The sequence below is a fragment of the Piliocolobus tephrosceles genome, chromosome 5 (assembly GCF_002776525.5).
Source record: "Piliocolobus tephrosceles isolate RC106 chromosome 5, ASM277652v3, whole genome shotgun sequence".
NCBI lineage: Eukaryota > Metazoa > Chordata > Mammalia > Primates > Cercopithecidae > Piliocolobus > Piliocolobus tephrosceles.
Window position 1 is genome coordinate 11647957 of NC_045438.1, and position 23926 is coordinate 11671882.

Here is a 23926-nt window from a genome sequence, read left to right on the forward strand (position 1 = left end):
GATTTTATTCCCAAAGTGTCATGTGACAGGAGTGCACGGTACAGTGCTGCGAGGCCAGGGATACTTTGTCCCACACTCGGCAGTGTGTGTGTCACATGTCTTAGGCTAAGTTTGACAGCCTAGGGACCTGAACCAAACCTTGTTTAACATCCTCCTTCTTTACAGGTCTCCTGACTCAGAAGCTAACTTATGAAAATGGCTTGTTAAAAATGAACTTCACTGGGGGGGACACTTGCCATAAGGTTTATCAGCGCTCCACAGCCATCTTCTTCTACTGTGACCGCAGCACCCAGCAGGTGAGCATGTACCGACGGCCCTCAGCGGGGTCTTCTCCCCGCCCTCAGGCTGCTGGGATCATATTAGAAAGCATCTGTCCTCAGATCTAATCACATCTCCTGGTTAACTGAGTTTAAAATATCATTTACAGAAAATATGTGGAAACTTTCATCAGTTAGTGTAGATTTTCATGAACATAACCATTCTTTACTAGTTTCATTCTTAAAACTCAAAGCATAAAGTTTTGCATTCTCACTTTTATATGTGTGCCTCTTAACTTTTTTAGCCAGTGTTTCTAAAGGAGACTTCGGATTGTTCCTACTTGTTTGAGTGGCGAACGCAGTATGCCTGCCCACCTTTCGATCTGACTGAATGTTCATTCAAGTAAGTCAATGGGTATGTTGTCTCTTTTGGACAGACTAACTTGGTATGATTTTGCTTTAATAATTAGTGATCTTGGGTACAGGGGATTAGACTAGTCGGTTAATTTACCTAGGACTCGGTTTGCTCATATTAAAACGAGGAGTCGGGCTAGGTTAACTCTCAGCTCCGTCACCACCTTGAGCTGCTGTGGTGACTGCATGGGGAAGGGATTGGAGCCGAAGCAAAGAGTGGACACCTGGCACTCTTGTGTGATCCACACGCCAGTGAGCAGAGTGGGCCAGGAGTGGTGTGGTGACCCCTGCGATGAAGGGAGGTCTTCGTTGCGTGTGATCGTCCACAGAGCTGCTCTCACAGCTTTGCCAGCTCGCCCTCTGGACACCTGGGGTCCCATCCTTAGAGATTTTGGTTCTGTGGGTCTCCGGTTCTGTTTTTCTGGAGGGATGCCCTGGCAGTTCCGCTCTGTGAAACACCCCGTGCGAACCCCTTGGTCGCAGTTGACTTTCCTGGGGCAAAGTGCAGGCGATTCTGTTTCCTTCCAGCCTTTGTCCTGTTGTGTCATCTGTTATTTATATAGGTGAAATAATCATTTAGGTTTTAGGAATGTATATAAATGCAGGCATTTAGTAATTTATGTTCAATGACTTTAAATCATAATTTTAGTAACCTTACCTTTTCCAGTTAACATTTTGTAAATATTTTCATGTGAAACAAATTTGTTTCTCATTTCTACTGGGTGGGAAATGTTCTCAGTAGATATCCCCGGTTCACTTAGCAGTTCTCTTTCTGCCGTTTGAGGCTGCCTTCAGTTTTCTGGTATTTATGTACAAGGAATAAAACTTTCATTTTCTTTGCACATAAAGCTTTTTTCCTAAAGATATATATATATATATATATCTTTCCTAAAGATATGTGTATGTGTGTATATATATTTGTGTGTGCATGTATATATGTATGTATTTTTTTTGAGATGGAGTCTTGCTCTGTCACCCAGGCTGGAGTGCAGCGGCGTGATCTTGGCTCACTGCACCCTCCACCTCCCTGGTTCAAGTAGTTCTCCTGTTTTAGCATCCCTGGTAGCTGGGATTACGGACATCACCATGCCGGGCTAATTTTTATGTTTTTTTTTTTTTGAGACAGAGTCTCGCACTGTTGCCCAGGCTGGAGTGCAGTGGCGCGATCTCGGCTCACTGCAGTCTCCATCTCCCAGATTCAAATGATTCTCCTGCCTCAACCTACCGAGTAGCTGGGATTACAGGTGCCCGCCACCACACCCGGCTAATTTTTTTGTATTTTTAGTAGAGATGGGGTTTCACCATGTTGGCCAGGCTGGTCTTGAACTTCTGACCTCAGGTGATTCTCTGCCTGCCTTGGCCTCCCAAAGTGCTGGGATTATAGGTGTGAGCCACTGCGCCGGCCTATTTTTTGTATTTTTAGTAGAGACAGGGTTTCACCATGTTGGCCAGGCGGTTCTTGAACTTCTGACCTCAGGTGATCCTCTGCCTACCTTGGCCTCCCAAAGTGCTGGGATTATAGGTGTGAGCCACTGCGCTCAGGCTTCCTGAAGATATTTTTATGCTAAGTTTTTAAAAGTAGAATTAAGTCAGAGGAAAATTTTATAATCTCTTACGATAAAAGATAATACATGTCTATTGTAATTGAGAGTCCAAAAATATTAATAGTTGAAATTACTCTCCCCCACCTCTCCCTCCCCTACCCCTAGCTTCACTCCACTTTTTACCATTTCTTCTTGTGGTTCTTTTTGGAACCTTCTATAACTCTAAACCTCTGTTTGTCAGCTTCTAATGGTGTCTGTTGACTCTCTTTTAAACGGTGAAAGCTGTCCTCACCTGTGCTGTTCTCTTCTCCTCTTTCGTCTGCCTTGACTGTGTTAGTTCTATTTTTATTTCTTCTACTGACTACTTTTAGAGCGTTTGGTGATATTCACTAAACTCTGTTCTTGCCCCATCACCTTCAGGCAGCTTTCCCTTCCTGCCACCTGCCCCTAGTTTGGGCACTCCTTCTCTTGTGCCTGCAGTACTGCAGCTGCCGCTCCGAGGTCTCCCTGCCACGTGCCTTGTCACACATTTGGTTAGTCCCACACAGTAATCAGGGTGATCCTCTTGAGATAGAAGTCCCACCATGTCGCTCTTGCTGGAACTTTCAATGCAGTGAGCGCCCATCTCACTGGGACCCACAGGCTGAAGTTCTTCCTCTGACGGACATGACCTCCGTGTTACCTCTAACCTCGCTTTCACTCTGTTCCAGCCACTTGGGGCTTCTGCCTTTCTCAGGTTGCGCCAGGCTTATGTGCCTCGGGCCCTTTGCTCATGCTGCTCTCTGCCCGGGATGCTCTTTACTGGGTGCCAGGATGGTCAGTGATTGCATTTCTCTCAGAGTCTATTCACAGGTCCTCTGCTTGGTCACGCCTTCTCTGGCTCCTCTGTCCAAAATTTCAACAGCTGCTTTCCTCTGCGCCTCAAACTTCATATCCCCCTCATCTGCCTTTTTTTCTTCAGGTCTTAATTCCATCAAATACACTATGTATTTTTAAAAGTCTACCTTGTTCATGGTCATTTTCTTCCACAGGCAATTTTTGTAAATTCTGTAAGATTGATGATGTTTATCTGTTTTATTGAACACAGTACCCCCAGTTTAGCATACAGCCTTTGAATGAATGGCCAGTTTTCATTCCCGTCTGAAGCACTGAGAGCTGCCGCCGAGGTGGCATCTGTAGCTGCTCCCGTCCCTGCTCCGTGTTGGCAGAGTGTGTGTCTCGCTGACTGTCAGTCCTGCGCCTGGCATGGGCTTGGTTCCCAGTTAATGTCTGTATTTGGGATTTGTGTAGTTAGTGAACCTTTAGCCTGTGCAGACAGGTCAGCAAGCCCATTTTCATTTCAGTAACTGCCAGCGGCCTTGGTTTTAAACAACAGATGGCCTGTGGCCGCCCTGGGCGTGACCCCTGCTGTGTGTGCTCCGAGCATCTTGGCTGCTCACCTTTGTCACCAGCCAGTTCCACTTCTCAGTGACCTGAGCACAGAGGACATGCACTTTGCAGACACTGGGTTTTTCTGTTAAAATTAAAAAATTTTTTTAAGTGAGCCTAATAGTTTCCTGAACTATTATGTTCAGGAAAGTTATGTTGTTGCTGATTCTGATGGTGTGTGTGTGTGTGTGTGTGTGTGTGTGTGTGTGTGTGTGTGTGTGAGAGAGAGAGAGAGAGAGAGAGAAGTCGAGTCTAAAGTTCTGTCAGGCTTAGACTATGCCTGAATACTTGAACCTTTCTAGACAGAGTGCCCAGTGTTTAACTAGAATACAACCAAGCCTAACTAACTGCAGGGTTGTCTTCTTTTCAGAGATGGAGCTGGCAACTCCTTCGACCTCTCGTCCCTGTCAAGGTACAGTGACAACTGGGAAGCCATCACTGGGACTGGAGACCCGGAGCACTACCTCATCAATGTCTGCAAGTCTCTGGCCCCGCACGGCGGCACTGGTGAGAGAGGGCCTCCTCGTGGGTGGTGGTTACAGTGAGTGTATCACAGGCTGGCACTGGCGAGAGAGGGCCTCCTCGTGGGTGGTGGTTGCAGTGAGTGTATTGAAGGCTGGCACTGGCGAGAGAGGGCCTCCTCATGGGGTGGTGGCTTGTCATGAGTTTATCGGGGAAGATCAAGTAGGATGGGGATTCTTTGGAGGCACTTCACTCTCTGCAGCATGGACGTGGTTTGGCCAAGAAGCAGCAGGATGAAGAATGATTTAAGGGTCTTAACAATTGATCCCTAGTATGGCCCAGGATAAATCAGTGCTGAGGACTGCTGGGAACATGATAACCCTTTCTGAACGTGAGGAGACGGAGGTATAATAGATAGAAATAATAACCATGGTGAGGAATTCTTCCTAGCAGGTAGGAGGTGGGGGGTGTGGTGTGGAGGTCCTGGTGTGCGCCTGCGTTATGTTGAGAGTTGTATGGACGGTCCTTTTGTGATGCAGGGACAGCTCACCCAAACCTGCAGTGCTTGGCTGAGACTGGATATCAGCTGTACATGGGAAACCAAGGGCACCTCCAGGGATCTTGGTACCAATCATGGCCCCTTGGAATCCTGAAGATGAAACTCGCCCCATGTTCGTGGCATTTCATACAGCCCCGTCTGCATCTTGGGTGGCTCACCTCAAAGGGAGTGTGGCTATTTTTAGCTGCAGCAGCTGGTTCCATCCTCTGCGTGGCTTGAGGCTGTGGTTCCACTTCCCCTTGCTGTGTTGTGCTGTGCAGACTTCGACACAGCGGCTCTACCCCTGTGGCGTGGGACTAGTTCTTCACCCAGGGCACATGGCACAGGCATTTTAGGGACTGGGAAACAGGCAGAATTCTTGGTCTCTTCTTGAATAAAGAAGGTGCGTGGATGTAGGCCATTTAAAATGTTCCTCTGGCTTAATTTGGGAATTTGAGCTTCATCCTATATGGGGTTCAGAAAGAATTTCGGCTGCTACAGCCTAGCTGTCCCTCTACACCTCACGCCCACCTGCCCCAGTCCATCTGTGACAGAACAGCAGGTAAGTGAGTGAGAAGTAACTTGATGTCATTGTCATCTGATTTATGTGAAAGAAATAGCAGGTATTTTGGAGTGACTCTTAGAAAGCGTATGAAGTTCTGCAGCACGTGTGACATTTCTTGCCTGATGGAGTTCTGTTCTAGCCTGGGGAGTCACTAAAGGCAACTCTTTCCTGTGTCTGGTGTTGCAGAGCCATGCCCTCCAGAAGCAGCCGCGTGCCTGCTGGGCGGCTCCAAGCCCGTGAACCTCGGCAGGGTAAGGGACGGACCTCAGTGGAAAGATGGCATAATTGTCCTGAAATACGTCGATGGCGACTTATGTCCAGATGGGATTCGGAAAAAGTCAACCACCATCCGATTCACCTGCAGCGAGAACCAGGTGGTAAGGGACTGTTCCTGCGCCTTCTGCTGTTGCAGCTTTGGGATTTGGGCCCCTGTGCAGGGCGGTGAGCCCCACGTCCTCATCTGCCTTGGGACGTGAGTTCTAGAGCCTGGGATGATGCACCCTTACCAGAGGCTGGGGAAACAGCGTCGCTGTGGCCTGCAGTCTGGGGAACCCTCGTGCTGTCTGGCTCCTTAGAAGCTTGCCTGGCAGTTCCTGACTCAGAATTGGTTCTCTTCAGAGTTGGACTCAGACCCTGCAGAGGCTGTAGGGGAGACTGCTGTTTGACTACATGCCCTTTGTCTTCATGGCGGCAGGTTGGGAAGCACGAGAAGGTTGGTTGGGCCCAGGTCACAGGTAGCGCTGCCACTTCCCAGCCGCGTAACTTGGTTAATTACTCAGGTAGTGTGCACTGCTCACTCGTTCATAGCATGAGGTGTACTTGTCTTGCCCATTGCAGGGTTTCGAGAGCAGAGGTAGGAAGTGCCAGGTGTCCTTTCTGACACATGGGAGGTGCACAGTCAGTGAGCATGGGTGCCTGTGATCAGTTCTTCCCTTACTTGTTCGGCATGCACGTCAGCAGGTGTCCACGGCACACTGGTTTCTCTGTGTGTGAGACTGTGGTGAGCCCCAGTGCTAGCGTGCACCACGAGCTCGGTGGCTGAGTTGGGCATTAACTCGGGCAGGACCAGCTCGCTGGGTGTCAGGGGGCTCGCCCCATGCTCTCCAGGGTGGGCAGCAGTCGTAGAGGAGCTTGGGATGGGAGCGCTCCAGGAGCTCAGGCCTGCCCTCTTGCCTGGAGCGGCGGGGACGTTTCCTCCGGGGAAGGTTGTGCAGAGGCTTAGCCCAGACTCATGAGCTGCTGGGCCCCCTGAGCATTCTCCTCTCTGATCTGAGAGGCTCAAAGCCGAGGACAAAAGGGCTGCCCCACGTGTGGGGGACAAAGGTGAGAGGTTGTATGGGCCCGTGTGCCCAGGGCCCAGAAGGCTGGGAGGGAAGGGTGAGGGTGGTATGTGAGGTTCCCCATGTCCAGATCCCAGGAGGCTGGGAGGGAAACGTGAGGGCTGTGTGGGGTCCCTGTGTCCAGGACCCAGGAGGCTGGGAGGGAAGGATGAGGGTGGTGTGTCGTGGCCCCTGTGCCCAGGATCCAGGAGGCTGAGAGGGAAGGTTGGGGTGTGTGTGGGGGCCCCTGTGCCCAGAACCCAGGAGGCTGGAAGGCTAGGGTGGGGGGTGTGTGGGGGCCCTGTGCTCAGGGCCCAGGAGGCTGGGGGGGTGGGGGGGGGGGGGGGGGGGGGGCCCCTGTGCCCAGGGCCCAGGAGGCTGGGAGGGAAGGATGAGGGTGGTATGTGGGGGCCCTTGTGCCCAGGATCCAGGAGGCTGGGAGGGAAGGGTGAAGGGTGTGTGGAGGCCCCTGTGCCAGGGCCTGGGAGGCTGGACTGCAGTGTGGCTTATCAGGTTGCCCAGCAGGAATCACAGGGTTTACCTGGGAAGGAAGGTGCTGCTGAACTCATCAGGCCAGCTCTGCAGTGGACATGAAGTGTTTTGGGATGAGCAGCGTAAGCCTTGGCTGGGGCCAGTGGGAGGATGCATAGAATCGGCTAGTTCTCTTGGTGGATCTTTTTGTTTTGACTGTGATAATGGATTTTACCTGATTCGGTTTTTAGAATTTTGTCAGTGATTTCCACATTTGTGTCTCCCGGTAGCCCTTCCAGCATTCTTTGCACGCCTGTCCCCAACCCCTGTCCTGTTCCTCAGCCTGAGGGACCTTCCTGGTCCCCTAAGTGGGTTGCTGCCTCTGGGTGTTTGACTTACCTGCGGGGGAAGCCCATGATGGCAGCTCAGGACACATTCTGACCCCTTGCTTTTCCCAATCTGCGCCTCATCCCACAGGCACATGGAGACAGAAATGTCACATGCTGTGGAGTTTTTCAGAGAAACTTCCACTTGTAAGTTGAAATCATGATAGACGTGGAATTTTTACGTGATCCCTTCAGGACCTGTCTGTGCTTTGTTTTAGAACTCCAGGCCCATGTTCATCAGCGCCGTGGAGGACTGTGAGTACACCTTCGCCTGGCCCACGGCCACAGCCTGTCCTGTGCAGAACAACGAGCATGACGACTGCCAGGTCACCAACCCAAGCACAGGTGAGAGCTGGTGCCAGTCGCTAACCCCAGCGCAGGTGAGAGACGGTGCCCTCACCAAACCCAGCTCATCAGGGGAGAGACCTAAGGAGAAGCTATGGGCAGCCGGCGCCCTGGGCAGAGGGTCGTGGTGTGTAGGTGTGTCTGGCCGTCCTCTGGATGGGCCTCTGTGTGTTCTCCTGGCTCTCCTTCAGTGGAGGAGAGAACGTTCCCTCAGAGAATCCATCTCCCCGTCACTCTTCCTGGTGTGAGAGGTGCTCCTGGCTGGGGTTACTGACAGTGTCAGCTCCAGCAGCTCTAGGCTCACCAGGCCAGGCTGGAGCTGGCCCCTGGCTGCCTTTCAGCATCAGCGTAGTGGATTGCTGGGAGTCTCCCACCTGCCCTTGTGCTGGGCACCCAGAAAGGCACAGGCACAGTCCATTGGCAGCAAGAGGTGCGCTGGCAGCCTCTCCCCATGCCCACGGGAATCTTAGTGGCTGCTGTGGTATGGCCCAACAGAGGGTGCTGTGAGCCACGGTCTTTTCAGCTAAAGATGGGACATCTCAAGGATCAAGGGACTGACAGTCTCATGATACAGCCTGGCTGTTGGTGGAGGATTTAGGACAGGGGTCGTGGTGAGAAGTCAGAAGTCCCAATGCTGGCATAATCTGCACATGAGCTCGCCAATGATAAGCCTCCCAAATCTGAGCTCCCTGAAGTCACTGTGTCCCCATCTTCTTCCACCCTACAGGACACCTGTTTGATCTGAGCTCCTTAAGTGGAAGGGCAGGATTCACAGCTGCTTACAGCGAGAAGGGGCTGGTCTACATGAGCATCTGTGGGGAGAATGAAAACTGCCCTCCTGGCGTGGGTGAGTGCTGTGTTCTCTCGTGTGTTGTCTGACTCTCCTGTCCTCCGGGGTTGTCCTCAGCCTCTTTGCATGCCGACGGCAAAAGGATGAGCAGAGCCAGGAAGCTGAGACGCTTTCGTCTCCTGCAGCAGTCAGCCCATGTGGGGGACACATGGCCATGTGATGGAACGAACATTCAATGTAAAACAATGGTTAAAGCCAGATTGGACACTTGATGTTACAAGTGCTGGCTATGAAATTGATGGTCCTGATTTGCAGAAGGTTCTCATCAGAAAATTGGCCATTGAGTCTGTGATTGTGTTTTCTCCGCCTTTCCCTTGTGGTGCAGGGGCCTGCTTTGGACAGACCAGGATCAGCGTGGGCAAGGCCAGCAAGAGGCTGAGATACGTGGACCAGGTCCTGCAGCTGGTGTACAAGGACGGGTCTTCTTGTCCCTCCAAATCCGGCCTGAGCTATAAGAGCGTGATCAGTTTCGTGTGCAGGCCTGAGGCCGGGCCAACCAATAGGCCCATGCTTATCTCCCTGGACAAGCAGACATGTACTCTCTTCTTCTCCTGGCACACGCCGCTGGCCTGTGAGCAAGCGGTAAGTTTTCAGATGGGCACAGGAGAAGTGCATGTCCAGTGCCCAGCTGCACCCAGGCCCCTTCGTGAGCTTCACTTGCCCACTAATAGATGCCCAGCTGACCTGTGCACTCCTGATCGCCCCAGTAATAAAGTTGACTGGAAGTGCCCAGTGCTATGTAGTGAAGTGTTTTGATACTTTCTTTTTTGGTCGTTGTTATTCAGCTTTTAAATTCGTATGGATGACCTAGTGGTGATTAGTAAAATTTTTTTGTAGACTCAAAGCAGTTTTTCCTACTTAACAGACGGAATGTTCCGTGAGGAATGGCAGCTCTATTGTTGACTTGTCTCCTCTCATTCATCGCACGGGTGGTTACGAGGCTTATGATGAGAGTGAGGATGATGCCTCCGATACCAACCCTGATTTCTACATCAATATTTGTCAGCCACTAAACCCCATGCACGGAGTGCCTTGTCCTGCTGGAGCCGCTGTGTGCAAAGTTCCTGTTGATGGTCCCCCAATAGTAAGTACGACAAATCCAAGGGTGGAGATAATTTTTGCAAGACTCTTAGTGATAACCTTTGCATTGTTTCTTGCCTTAAGTGGAGAGTTGCTCAAGCATAAGAAAATGGAGAAAGTAAGTGGAACTATGTATGTTCCGGGTCCACTACAGGAAGATTAAAGGTTTGCACACTGAACTATCAGCTGATGATGGTAGCCAGTCGTTGAGCATGGGAGATAACACGAATATGTGTGTAGGGACTCTACCTGTCATGAGCCTCAGGGTTGACCCAAATCAAGAAGTTTTTAGGTAAAGTGACAGGAAAGCACATTGGCCTAGCCTGGTTTCTTTGTATGAAATGCCTTGTCTTCTGCAGTTAAAACGCGTGTGAAATGCAAACAGTTTCTTGGGCGAGGAGTTAATAATTAAGGGCAAGAGTACGTTTGCTAATAGCTAAATATTTTGCCTTGAAAGCTTTGGTTTTATGCATTAAAAAGTTATTTTGTAGAGATGGGAGTATTGCTATGTCGCCCAGCGAGGCTGGCCTCAGGCTCCTGGCCTTAAGTGATCCTCCTAAAGTGCTGGGATTACAGGCGTGAGCCACAGTGCCCGGCTTGCTAGCATGTTTTAATGGAAATTTGGATCTTTAAAAATTGTCTCCATGAGTTATATTCATATTTTGTCAAATTCTTGGTATGTTTTAATACTTGAATGTGTCTCACGAGCCATCTGTATCTCTATCTGTATCATCTATTATGCTTTAAAGATGTAAAATATATTGTAAAATATCTGGATGCCCTTTAAAAGATGGACATTATATGTGGCAGTGATACGGGGAGATGTCAGGAGTGTGTAAGGAGATCGGCCCCAGCGTGAACTAGCACAGCTCCAGCTCTGTGTGAGACAGAGGCCTGGACAAGCTGAGTCTCCCCAGGAAGCTCCTTGGTAGTGTCCTTTCTGACAGCGCAGACCGGGGATCCTCGATCGGGAATCATTTCCTCAGAGGTCCGATCTGCCTGGCCACCGGCTGTCAAATGTTAAAAGGTGTAGAAAGTTCTTTGACTGGAGAAGGTGTGGTGCCACGTGGTCTGAACGTGCCCCACAGTGGTGAATGAAGAGCACTGTAGCTGAGAACAAAATCATGGGAGGCTGCTTACACACACTCACACCCACGTGCGCACACGCGCACGCATACACACATTCATCACATCCACCATTGCTGGCCATTCACCTTTATTTACTTTTTAAAAGTAGAAAAAGGTTTTTTTTTCTCATAATACTCAGATTGGTGTTTCGTTTATTTGTTTATTCACTCAAAAATATCTATTGAGCAGCCACTGTGTGCCAGGTGCTGTGCTAAGTGATAAAAATGAACAGCGAACACCACCTGTCCTCTCTCCCAAGGGCATAGCCATTGGGTACTGCTGGGCCACGTCAGTGGGCAGTCCCAGAGCAGCACTGGGCAGTGAGGGTGGCAGGTCAGCATGGAGGTTCCGGCCTTCCCCTGTCAGGCGGTGGGAGGACTGTGTAGCATCCTTGGAGGTTTTTCAGGTTCCAGCCTTCCCTCAGCAGGTGATGGGAGGACTCTGTAGTATCCTTGGTGTGACTAGAGAGAGAGATTCCTATTGCTTAGGATCTTTGAAAATTGAAGATACCTATCAATAGAACCAACCTTAGGACTAACCTTGGGATCAAAACGATAACCACTGACATAAGGAGGTTACATAGCATCTGTCAAGCCTTCTAACTGGAGTTGGTGTAAACCCAGTTTCTTTAGATGCTGCTCATTCTCAGAACCTGTGAGGCCTGGTTTTTGCAATTCTGTATCAGTTCTTAATTCCACTCTCCTGGGAACGGCTAATTTCCTAAAATACTCTTTGCCCTTGCTCTTTGTTTAGGATATCGGCCGGGTCGCAGGACCACCAATACTCAATCTGGTAGCGGATGAGATTTACTTGAATTTTGAAAGCAGTACTCCTTGCTTAGCGGACAAGCATTTCAACTACACCTCGCTCATCGCATTTCACTGTAAGAGAGGCGTGAGCATGGTAAGTGTGGGCCTGTGATGATCTAGATGCTTGATTGGATTAGTGAGCCAAGGCTAGACAACCAGAAAGTGCATATCAGGTCCAAGGATACTCTTATTCAAAATGACTGCCTTGGATAAGAAGGTACGCTAGTAGTGTGTCTGAATAGTTTAAACCACTAATTGAGGGCTGAGTGAGCTCCCCGCAGTTAACAGCATATAGAAGCTTGCTGTAATTTAAAAACATAGAACACAAGTGTAGAAATGACATTCAGCTTTGACTGCTGATGCATAAAAGTGTCATAACTTTTGTTTTTACTTTAACAATTACTGATTTTATTCTAACTGGGAAGTCAGAAAGGCATTTGGGCAGCTGTAGTCATTCAGGACATAGCCCAGAAGTTCACAGGTAACAAAAGACTCCTGGAATCAGAATAACTACAACAAAGTGGCGCCTTTTACTTATAAGGAGGTATTGACTTCCATTTTATGTGCATTAAAAAAAGAATACCAGCTTCCATTATAATGAGTTGGCCATGGTTATAAAGAGTTTTTGAGTATGTTTTCTTTTGACCCCTATTCTGTGAGATAAATTGGTAGGTTACGGCCCCCATTCCACAGGGACTCAGAGTAGCTCTGCAGGGGCAGAGCCAGGTCCCAGCTGCTGCACAGGGGGACGCTCTTTGCCCCAGGGACACAGCGCCGCAGCCTCTCGTCTGTGCTTCTGGAATCTGTGAAGCTCTGAAAACTTGGGGCTCCTTTGACATGAATGGACTGAGGCTATTCGTGGTGTGGGTTTGTCCCACCTAATGTGGATATTGATACGTCTAGCTATAGAAGTATGAATACGCTTGATCACGGGATCTGGGGGTGTGAGAATTGCCTCTTAAAATCCTAGTAAAGATGATGGATTCCAAGGCTCGTCTGACCCCTAGGAGTTCAGTTGATGGATTAGGATCTGTTGGGTGTCTTGTAGTTCTGATAAAGATATCCTAATGATGTTTGGGCCTGGAGCAGGTTTGTAAAGGGACGGTTAGACTTGGGTGTGCTGACAGTGACAGAAAGTGACCTGGCAGCCATCTGACCAGTAGGAGAGACAGTATTTGAGAAGGAGAAGAAAACAGTCCTGCTGTTTGGGGCTACTCCATAGGGGCCCAGAGCACCTCAAAGCCCTTGGATGTGTCCCTGTTTGTGAATCTTACTAGAGTATAATGACAGTCCTAGTTAGTAAGGAAAGGCAGAGCTGTATTCAGTCCACCCATTGCATCTGTTTGTAAGCGTATCTGTATATTTATATAGGGGTGTCTGGGTGCCTCTGTAGATGCACAGAGCATGGGGCGACGTGGACTGTGCCTTGAGGGGGGATTCTGCTTTAAGTTCTTCATTCTTTAAAGGACAGTCTTCACTTCTAAGACCCGCCTCATCATGAGCGATGCTCTGTGATCTCACACCGCCAGCTAACGAGTGTGGAACTATGCCTTGCTTTGACACTGCTGCCAACTTGACAAATCAAATTAGCTAATGTGATTTTAGTTAATTCTCAGCAGCTGCACATTGAGAGTGATTAGTGTTTACTTGATTTTAGAAATGAGGCATCTTATGCTGAATGTGCCTTCTGGTGTCCCAGAAAGATTTTTAGAAGATTTTTCCTCCCCAGCAGTTCTCATTTTCAATGGAAGTACTTTTACCACTGAATCATAGGGAAAAAGATGCTTAACATTAATTACAAATGGAATTCCTGAGAGCTGCCTCATCTTTTCTTTGTTGCTGTTGAATGAGGGAGGGAATAAATAAAGTGATTCAGGAATACTTGGCCTATGGAATATCTGGCCATGTGACATCTTGCCCCTTGAATAAATGTCTCCCGTGTCTAGAGACAGTGGATTGGAGCACTTGCGAGGCAGAGTGTCAGTTTCACAGACCTCTCTCGTGACATTCAAGCCCTCCCCCTTTCTTCCTTTGGACCTGTAGCACAGAACGTCGAGGCTTTCTCTCTAAGTAGAAGACAAGACCTGGATTCAGCCAGGGAGCTCCCGGGATATGTGGGGGGCAAGGGCAGGGTGATGTCTGTGCCTTGAAGATGGCCTTGGGTCTTTCAGCTGCTGTTGTCCAGCGTCCCTTCCCTCTGAGAGGCTGCTATGGGTTACGCACAGCCCCTGTAGGGGCGTGGTGTGTCACTGCTGTCTCTCCCTATGCCATGGGGTTTTTAAGACCCATGCTCTTCCTGGCGATAGGGAACGCCTAAGCTGTTAAGGACCAGCGAGTGCGACTTTGTGTTCGAATGGGAGACTCCGATCGTCTGTCCTGATGAAGTGAGGACGGAGGGCTGTGCCCTGACGGATGAGCAGCTCCTCTACAGCTTCAACTTGTCCAGCCTTTCCACGAGTACCTTTAAGGTAATGTGTTCACGCTGGGCGTGCTGGCGCAGGTATACCAGGGGCCAGGTGCTGTGAGGCTGTCGGGAGTGTTCTGGATAATGTGGTAGCTGTGAGCTGAGAGGGTGTGTGTGGCCACTGGGCAGCATCTGGGGGCCCTCGTAGGGCATGCCAGGTCTCAGGAAGGTTCCTGGATTGTGTGGTCAACACTTGCATTGTACCTCATGGCTCTGCACTTAAGGCTTTTTGAGGATCAGGTAACCTCATGAGGTGGGTAGTGGGACCCTTTGTATCAGACAGAGAACAGGTGGGGCAGCCTGGAGACATGAATGTAAGGTATCCGGAATGTAAGGTATCCGTGGGGGCAGGGCCAGCTCTCGGGTGGCTGAAATCTATGGGGATTTAATTCCTCCAACCTGGCTACAGATGATCAAGGCAATTGTTTGCTGATAGTGGCAGCTGTGGGTGGAGGGAGGTAGGAGGTGCCTTGGAATTGAGAGGCACTTGGGCATGTGCCTCCATGCCATTCCAGAGCCCCGGCCTATGCTAGGTCTGTGGGCTGTTGGTCTTACTGATGTGGTGTCGTGGTCGCTGGTGCCTGGGGGCCCCTAGCTCCCTAAGCCTCGATATCTAGGCGTTACCATGCCAGTGCCTGGACTGGGGTATGGAACCCCAGCACCTGCTGTGGCATGGCAGCTGATGAGTGATGAACTTGGAGTTTTGGGCCCAGGTGCCAACACCCTGGCTCCTGTGATGGAGCCCTCTGCCTGGGTACAGGTCCTCCCGACAGGTGTGCAGCAGGTGTGAGCCTTCTGGGCGCTGGCTGGGTGGGCCAGGAGAGTCAGGTCCATGCTTCAGCGTGCAGCGTCGGCTCTGCTCATTTACTCCCTTGGCCTGCACAACACCTTATTACACAGGTGAGGGAGGTGGGGTGAGCCTGAGGCTCCCCGCTGGGTCCCTTCCCACTGGGCTGTGACTGGAGACGACAGCCAGAGCAGTGGCCGGCTGGTGGTGGGGGTGGCCGAGGCCCCCGCCAGGAAGCAGGAGGAGCAAGCAAGCTGGGCCTAGGGGTTGGGGGAGGCCTCCCAGGGAAAACCTAGGGCCAAGGCGATTGCATGGCTCTGATGCACACAGAGGAGCCTCTGCTCTTCTGCATGAACCTGCCTCCGGCACCAGCTGCAGTAATGGTTCTGTCTTCACCTTGAGACCTGGGTGCTGCCACCCTGCTGACGGCCACGTGTGGTGTTTGTCCAGGTGACTCGAGACTCACGCACCTATAGCGTTGGGGTGTGCACCGCTGCGGCCGGGCCAGAACAAGGAGGCTGTAAGGATGGAGGAGTCTGTCTGCTCTCAGGCACCAAGGGGGCATCCTTTGGACGACTGCAGTCAATGAAACTGGATTACCGGCACCAGGATGAAGCTGTCATTTTAAGTTATGTGAATGGTGATCGTTGCCCTCCAGGTAAATATTTGCAATGAGGTAAACTTCAAGCTCATAGTAAACTAGAAATTAGACATAGCAGCAGAAAGAAGCTGAGGTGTGGAGCTCCAGGGTCCTATGAGTGCTGTAAGCTTGGGCGTGAATGTGAGCTGTTCCTCTATACACCCCCGGTGTGAACGCTGGTGCGTGAATCACGCTGTATTCTCTCAGTTGCCTGGTGAGTTTTGGCGGGTGAATGCCGGTTGTCACATAGGTGCTTTAGGATGGGCAGCTTCCTTAGGGACTCCTGCTGCATTCTTAGGTGACTGTGCCTGGCGAGGCACAGCTGCCACCCTGGTAATGTGGATTATTCAGATGTTCTTCTTCTTTCTAGAAACTGATGAAGGCATCCCCTGTGTCTTCCCCTTCACGTTCAACGGGAAGAGCTACGAGGAGTGTATCATAGAGAGCAGGGCAAAGCTGTGGTGTAGCACAACTGCGGACTACGACAGAGATCATGAGTGGGGCTTCTGCAGACACTGTGAGTAGGAAGGCTCTGCATCCCCACATGGCCTGGGGCCTTGATACTCTCAAGGCTCAATTCACACTGACCTTTGTGGATGCCCCAGTCAGTGGCAGGAATTCCCTTGCATAAAATATGTTCTTAGGGGGGCTGTTTCCCGCAGAGAAACACTTGAATTGCTCCGCGAGATTGCTGGGTAACTGTATCTACAGACCGCAGTAGAGCTGCCCTGAAATGCTGTGCTGGGTGGCTGGCTAGGCCCACGCACTAGCCAGAGGGTCTTGTGTCCACATACCAGGTTTTAGCCCTGGTGGTTCAAATTATGCCTCAGCAAAATGAATGTCTGCCATGGGTCTTCAGGATTCTGAAGCTAGTGAGAATTCCGGTAAACCAGGCGACTCATTGATTGACTTTCTGCCATGTGGCAGCCCACATGTGGGGTGGGGTTTCTTGGTGAGCCACACTCAGCCCCTTGCCCCTGTGGTGCTCAGGAAGTTTCATGAGAGGAGCCAACTGCTGTGACTTGTGTCTGCGGACCGTGAGATGAGAGAAATGCATGAAAAATTACTAATTTTCATAAATGTCCAGGGACCATAATGGGATGTATTAAGGAACCAAAGGTGTTAAATTTACAAAGGATTACTATAGCTTTGTTTTGAGGCTTATTTTGACAAAACATTATTCCCTATTTTCTGAATCACACTTGTGTTTTCAAGTACTTGTAGGTATTGTATTATTATCTTAATTTTTTTTTTTTTTTGAGATGGAGTTTTGCTTTTGTTGCCCAGGTCAAGTGATTCTCCTGCCTCAGCCTCCCAAGTAGCTGGGATTACAGGCGCCCACCACCTTGCCCAGCTAATGTTTTTGTATTTTTGGTAGGGATGGGATTTCACCATGTTGGTCAGGCTGGTCTCGAACTGCTGACCTTGTGATCCACCCGCCTCGGCCTCCCAGAGTGCTGGGATTACAGGCATGAGCCATTGTGCCCGGCTATCTTAATTTTTTTGGTGATTAGTAGACTGGTCAAATAGTGAACAGCTATCTGAGGAATTACCTAGGGCTGTGGGGTTATTAAGAAGTATGATGAAAGGCTCTGCCAAGGAGCTGGATCTGTTTGGAGTCAGGATACACATGAGTGAATCAACATGAGATGGGGCCAGGGCAGCACGTGGGGCATTGCCAGATGGCAGATGGAGTCTGCAGGTGCTCCTGAGGCAGCGTGGGGAAGACGTGCGGGAACGTGCCCTGGTGGAGGCCTTGGTCTGACGTTCTCCTGCCTCTGCTCCCCAGCAAACAGCCATCGGACATCCAGCATCATATTTAAGTGTGATGAAGACGAGGACATTGGGAGGCCACAAGTCTTCAGTGAAGTGCGTGGGTGTGATGTGACATTTGAATGGAAAACAAAAGTTGTTTGCCCTCCAAAGAAGATGGAGTGCAAATTCATCCAGAAACACAAAACCTACGACCTGCGGCTGCTGTCCTCTCTCACCGGGTCCTGGTCCCTGGTCCACGACGGAGTCTCGTGAGTGCCTTCCCATCCACCCGCAGCACCACACCCTCAGCCAATGAATGTCAGGCTGCTTGATGATGGCTGGCTCTTGGGGTTCTAAAGATGGGAATACCACGCCCATGTGAGGCTGATGGCGGTTGAGCTGTGGCTGCTCCCGGAAGCAGCCCGCAGTGTCAGACCTGGCACAGAGGGTGATTCTGAGGTCAGAGTGGGGGCAGGAGCTTTGGTGACCGGAAACGGAGCCTCTGGAACTGGAAGAACCTGGACTAACTGAGTTAGGCCAGGCTCAATTTGCATGTGTGTGTAGCGCAGGTTGTGGGAGGTGTGTCGGTTTTCTTGGGTCTTTGGCAGGAGCTCCTTAGGCTTTGCTGGCTGGGGTCAGCCCACGGCCCTGACCACTCTGTGTGGGGAGCGCCCTCTTGCCAGGTGCTCCTGGCAAGGCATCACCGAGGAGCAGGGTCATGGACTCGGAGGGTTTAAGTGGCTCTAAGTAAGGTGGGAAACTTGCCAGGATCCCAGCCACTGCCTCTCCCAGCCCCAGAGCCCTTCTTTCTACCACACCACGCTGTGTTGAGCGTGACCGCAGGCGTGGATACTCCACTCCGAGTGTGCCTGGGTGGTAAGCTCCCTTCTTCAGTGATGACTTCCTTTTGTCCTATTTTTTTAATTGGAAAAGCAGTCTTAGTGCTACATTCAGTGATGGAATGGAGCCCTTAGTTATCAGAACCTTTCTCTGAAAGTAAAGCGAAGAGCCCTCCTGTGTCAAAGGCAGAGACGTCACTTCCTTGCCTGTTTCTTGCCCCTTTGTGTCGTTTTCTAGGTACTATATAAATCTGTGCCAGAAAATATATAAAGGGCCCCTGGGCTGCTCTGAAAGGGCCAGCATTTGCAGGAGGAGCACAACTGGTGACGTCCAGGTCCTGGGACTCGTTCACACGCAGAAGCTGGATGTCATAGGTAAGGCCTGTGGGTCCTGGTCCTTGGTTCAAGGAGTGGCATCTGAACCGGGAAGGTGAGGGTGTTCTCAGGATAGCAAGGAGAGTGAGCATATGCTTTGGTGGAAACCTCCAGATATGATTGCCTGTCACTGTCTCACAGGCATTTTGGCTCTCCTGGAACATTAAAGTAAGTGCCGTTTTGTATTATGTGAGATTGCAGCTCCCAGTCTGTGTGTTTAGAGGGGTTCGGCTATCCCGGGAAAGTGCGTCTATCCAGGGGGAGGTCTCAGAATGTTCAGTTCCTCTGAAGTTTATGTTCTAGCTGTAGATCAAGTGCCTAAACTGACATAGACACACGTGTTTGTTGAGGCAAGCCAGACGATTGCATGAGGACTTGGTGCAGGTAGTTCAGGGCTACATCTTGGTAAAATGTCTTAACAATTTTGAAAATAATAACAATGCTTTTTAACGGGAAATTGATCTTGTAGTTGCTTGGTGAGTGAAAGATGTTTTCTTTCATTATTTAAAGGTGGAAAATAGAGGTTTCTTAGCTTAAGAGCAATTAGGGTTTGTTGGAGGGACCAGTAAAGGAAAATATTCACCTTTGCCTCTTAGGCTGGAGTGGGGTTTCCTGAGTTGTCCTGATTCAGCTACAGGACTACTTCAGATTAGCTTGAGATGTTGAGATGGAGAAAGAGAATTCCGAGAAAACTACTGTCACCCTTGATAAAAATCACACGCAGACTCTGCAGGTTGGCAGTGGAGGGACAGCTGCTGTACAGGAAGTGGCGCCCAGACCGCCAGCCTGAGACCCCCCTCCCCGGGAGGTTCTGAACCGCTTTGGAGGTCAGCTATTGCTGCCACTCCCACACTGCCCCGGGGGGAAGGAGGGAAGGTAGTGGAGGGTTGCTCTTTGCCCTGTCATGTTGCAGTACATGTGGGTATTCGACCAGTCTTTCCCCAATGTCAGCCAACTGAAATCACTAAAACACTTAAGGCTTCACTAAAAGCTTGAGGCAGAAGGAGCACAAGAGAGTAGTAAACACAGGAAGTGACATGGAACTAGATCATCTGACTTCTCAGCGGTGACCTGCAGGCCACCTCCATTTGGGGAGCACCATTTTGCAAGTCAGGCCTCGCCAGGAGGGAAGAGCTCTTGCTTTCTCCTGGGGCTGGCATTTGGCATCCTGAGCACCTCCTGACTGGAACGAGAAGTCATCTGGTGTCTGACGCACCAAGTGAGCTCTTAATCTTTGGCGCCAACGAGACAGCATCTAAGGACAACCACGGTGCCCCCACTCTCCACTTCGGGAATGGACCCCTGTGGGGGTGGGAGGTAGACTTTTTGTTTCCGGAACCAACCTGTCTCAAGCAGCTGCGCTTAATGTATGTTTAATCCCCATGCGCTCCGTGGGGCAGTGTTGTCATCCGTTTCACAGACTGGGCCCCTGAGGCGGGGAGGTTGAGCCTCCTGCCCAATCGGTATGAGCTGTTTATACTATTGAAGTCTTTGCTTGTTTGATCCCATATGCCAGAAGTTTTAAAAATTTTCTGGAAAATAGTGGAATTCTTTCTTCCAAAATTTTATACAGAAGCCCAATATTTAAAACAAATTCAGCTGGAGCAGCTTTGAATTTGGGGCAGGGCTGAGAGCCTAGAGTCCCACCTCCCACTTCACCATCCTGCAGCCCCCAGCACCTTGGCCTGTGTCCTGTTTGGAAAACACTCGGGGAGTGGGCGCTGTGCCCATGTTACCTCCACCGCGTGCCCCTGCCTGGAAGAATCTGTGTGTGTGATCAGGGTGGAAGGCACATGCTTCCCCTGGACACCCTGCGCCATGCCCTGGAGACATCGTCTGTCCATGCAGCCAGGCTGGGCCTGGACCATTCCCACAACAGCCCCCTGGGCAGCCACGAGCAGCCTCTTGGCGGTGGCTTGAGAGTTGGAACCTAGCGGCCATGCTGCCGCAGTGATACTTGCAGCTTAAAGCATATACTCGCTTTTCTCTCAGACCATGCAGGTTCGAGGGTTCAGGCTTTTCTTTTAACGGGTCACTTTTAAAAGCAGACAGTGCTTGACTTAAAGCTAGAAGACCCTAGAAAACCACAGTTGGTCTCTGTTTCTGGCTTTTCACTTTTTCCATTCCCTGCTCTGTTATTATTGGGAGGCTCACCTGAGGGTACCTGTCAGGAAAGCACCTAATAGGATACAGAAATTTTACACAGTCGGAGCAATCATGAAGGCTGCCATTACCCGAGGTCCCCCTGTTCACATGAGTTTGTTGGGCGCTTTCTATACATGCCTGAGACTAGCCCACTTTGGACAGTGTCCTGTTCTGCAGGGAAGGCCCTCGAGGCTCAGAAACTTAGCAACCCAGGGCCACAAAGTGCGGGAGTAGGAGGGTTTGGGTTTGACCCCAGGACTTGGGCTGTGGCAATTGTGCGATGGGCCAGGTGGCCACCCCTGAGCATGAGAATGCAAGAACAGGTCGATAAACCTTTAGGGAGCCAAAACTTTATTTTTTCCTGGCCTTTAAATCAGATTTTTACTCCCAACTTTGAAGCTTCGTTTGTTTGTTTTTTTGTTTTTGTTTTTGAGATGGAGTTTTATGCTCTCGTTGCCCGGGCTGGAGTGCAGTGGCGCTATCTCGATCTTGGCTCACTGTAACCTCTGCCTCCTGAGTTCAAGCGATTCTCCTGCCTCAGCCTCTCGAGTAACTGGGATTATAGGCACCTGCCACCGTGCCCGAATAATTTTTGTATTTATGGGGTTTCACCATGTTGGTCAGGCTGGTCTCGAACTCCTGATCTCAAGTGATCTGCCCGCCTTGGCTTCCCAAAGTATTGGAATTGACAGGCATGAGCCGCTGCGCCTGCCTGAGGCTTTTTATAATGTGCTAGAAATAATGTCAGTTCAATCGTTTGTGTGTTTCAGGTGACAAGGTGGTTGTCACGTACTCCAGAGGTTATCCGTGTGGTGGAAATAAGACTGCATCCTCCGTGATAGAATTGACCTGTACAAAGACGGTGGGCAGACCTGCGTTCAAGAGGTCAGGAGGCTGGGGGCTCAGAGCGGGCCTGCGCAGTGAGCACACTGGAGGAATTCCTCCTGGGGGTTTTCACGGGCAGGTTTTGGCTGAGTGTTAGGAGGTCAGGGCCAGAGCCATTGATTGTGCTGTATTGGGCAGGGCTGCTCCAGGCAGGGAAGACCCCCGGATACAGTGCTGAGACACTGTTACAAGACCAGTGCAACTTCTCTGGGCTAGCTTGTCTCTTGAACTAGGTTTACCACTGGCTGAGCAGTATTTAACTGGCCTCCACCTTTGAATGTCATAGTAGGAACAAGGGGGCGTTGATTTGTCCCAACCGAGGTGTCCAAGCAGCCTGGCTGGTACCCTCAGCAGCTGGGACCTGCATCTGGACCTGGGATGTGCTTCCAGGTCACATTGCATCTGGTGCCAGGGAGAGCTTGGCCAACAGAGGGTGCACGTGAGCTGCTGTTTGTGAACAGAACTGATTCCTTCTAGACGTTCAGTTTGGAAAAGGGGAGACTCAGAAATTGCCAAAGGATTTAGGAATGTATGAGGCCGAGAAGCCTAAAAATCTAAAAATCTAGGAGCAAATTTGTCCAGGTTTTCAATGTTACGTGGTTTACAAATTTTAAAGAATTTATATTGAATGCCTGCATGTTTTGTCACATTACTGATGTGTGCACCACAGTCATCTTCCCTATCCATTGTGGTGATGAAAAGAAGTGAGCGAAATAACCATCCTTGCTCCGAGCTGCTGTCAGCGTTGAGTCGGGAAGTTCTGCATAGGCCTGCGCAGCCCGGGGAGTGGGGGCCTCGGGACGCAGCCCAAGTCTTGCAGCACCTTGACTGAAAGCCAGTGAGCTGCTTCAGGAGCTGCACGGTGTTCATTGTTTTGCAGTCTTCCCTCATGTTTGGCTGGGGAGGTGACTGTAGTCTGTGCTTCCCTCCTCCTAGGTTTGATATCGACAGCTGCACTTACTACTTCAGCTGGGACTCCCGGGCTGCCTGCGCCGTGAAGCCTCAGGAGGTGCAGATGGTGAATGGGACCATCACCAACCCTATAAATGGCAAGAGCTTCAGCCTCGGAAATATTTATTTTAAGTAAGTAAAACGTTTTCCTTTTGAGCTGTGAAATGTGTTCAAAATTAAACCAGCAATGCAGCTCTCTCCGTATCGGGGAGCGCTGCAGGATAAATAGGTCTGTGTTTTAGTTACTGTTGCTGGAGTCGTCGTCATCTTTTGCTTAAACTGAGGAAAAGCATTACTCAACCATTAAGTTTTAACACCAAAGATGGTGAATTCTCGTGAGTGTAAAAATAAATCCCCCCCCTCCTCCCTCACTTCATGATAAGCTCGGGTTGAGGCCGAAGCCTTCTGACATGTTTAAGCAGGAATCTTCTGGGCTTACCAGTGTTTAGAAAGTAAGTTTCTCTTGGTCTGCAGTCCAATGCTCTAACCCTGAGCTATACCCCCTATCATTCTTAGCAAACTATCACAAGAAGAGAAAACCAAACACCGCATGTTCTCACTCATAGGTGGGAACTGAACAATGAGTTCACTTGGACTCGGGAAGGGGAACATCACACACTGGGGCCTATCATGGGGAGGGGGGAGGGGGGAGGGATTGCACTGGGGAGTTATACCTGATATAAATGATGAATTGATGGGTGCTGACGAGTTGATGGGTGCAGCACACCAACATGGCACAGGTATACATATGTAACAAACCTGCACGTTATGCATATGTACCCTAGAACTTAAAGTATAATAATAATAAAAAAAAAAAAAAAAAGAAAGTAAAGTAAGTTTCTCAGCAGTGGTACTGGGGCTGCTCTGGGGGGCCGGTGGCCGAGGTGCACAGACAGGGCGAGGGCCATGTGGTGCTGCACACAGCACCTGAGGAAGGTAGATTAGCCCTCAGAGGGCAGAACTGGCTGGGGAGAGCCTCTTGAGATGGAAACTGGTGTCCTCAGAATCTCTGTGGGGTCACAGACATGTTGCCCTAGCGCAGGAAAGGAAGCGTCCTGGGTCCTGCAGCGATTCTGAGGACTGAGGGTTTATGTCATGAATGCCTTCTTGAAGGACTTTCACGTCACTCTGGTCTTTTCTGTCTCTTCAGGCTGTTCAGAGCTTCTGGGGACATAAGGACCAATGGGGACAACTACCTGTATGAGATCCAGCTTTCCTCCATCACGAGCTCCAGAAACCCGGCGTGCTCTGGAGCCAACATCTGCCAGGTGAAGCCCGACGATCAGCACTTCAGCCGGAAGGTCGGCACCTCTGACAAGACCAAGTACTACCTTCAAGGTAATCCGCGGCTTCCCACACAGAGTCCACGTTAACTTCCTCCGAGGAAGGGGATTAACGTTTTCAACTAACTCCCTTCGGTTGAAATCGCGGACCCCTTTTAAAACAAAAACCATGGTCTAATTCCTTGCTTGTTATGAATTTTGTCAAA

At 50.3% G+C, this 23926-nt stretch overlaps 1 protein-coding gene across 2 annotated transcripts in view; it reads left to right on the forward strand.

The window, feature by feature from the left end:
* The window catches only part of IGF2R (insulin like growth factor 2 receptor), a 133658-nt gene that overhangs the window by 95029 nt on the left and 14703 nt on the right, over positions 1-23926 (forward strand). The window contains exons 28-44 of one of the 2 annotated variants that reach the window (XM_023219080.1): positions 166-296; positions 563-660; positions 4014-4150; positions 5395-5585; positions 7603-7729; positions 8457-8576; positions 8905-9161; positions 9445-9663; positions 11541-11690; positions 13903-14064; positions 15298-15505; positions 15858-16004; positions 17277-17511; positions 18320-18456; positions 21372-21486; positions 22423-22569; positions 23588-23775. In XM_023219080.1, coding sequence (XP_023074848.1) covers positions 166-296; positions 563-660; positions 4014-4150; positions 5395-5585; positions 7603-7729; positions 8457-8576; positions 8905-9161; positions 9445-9663; positions 11541-11690; positions 13903-14064; positions 15298-15505; positions 15858-16004; positions 17277-17511; positions 18320-18456; positions 21372-21486; positions 22423-22569; positions 23588-23775 — 2769 coding nt within the window. The remainder of the gene's footprint in view (positions 1-165; positions 297-562; positions 661-4013; positions 4151-5394; positions 5586-7602; positions 7730-8456; positions 8577-8904; positions 9162-9444; positions 9664-11540; positions 11691-13902; positions 14065-15297; positions 15506-15857; positions 16005-17276; positions 17512-18319; positions 18457-21371; positions 21487-22422; positions 22570-23587; positions 23776-23926) is intronic. The other variant, XM_023219081.1, reaches the window with a different exon arrangement.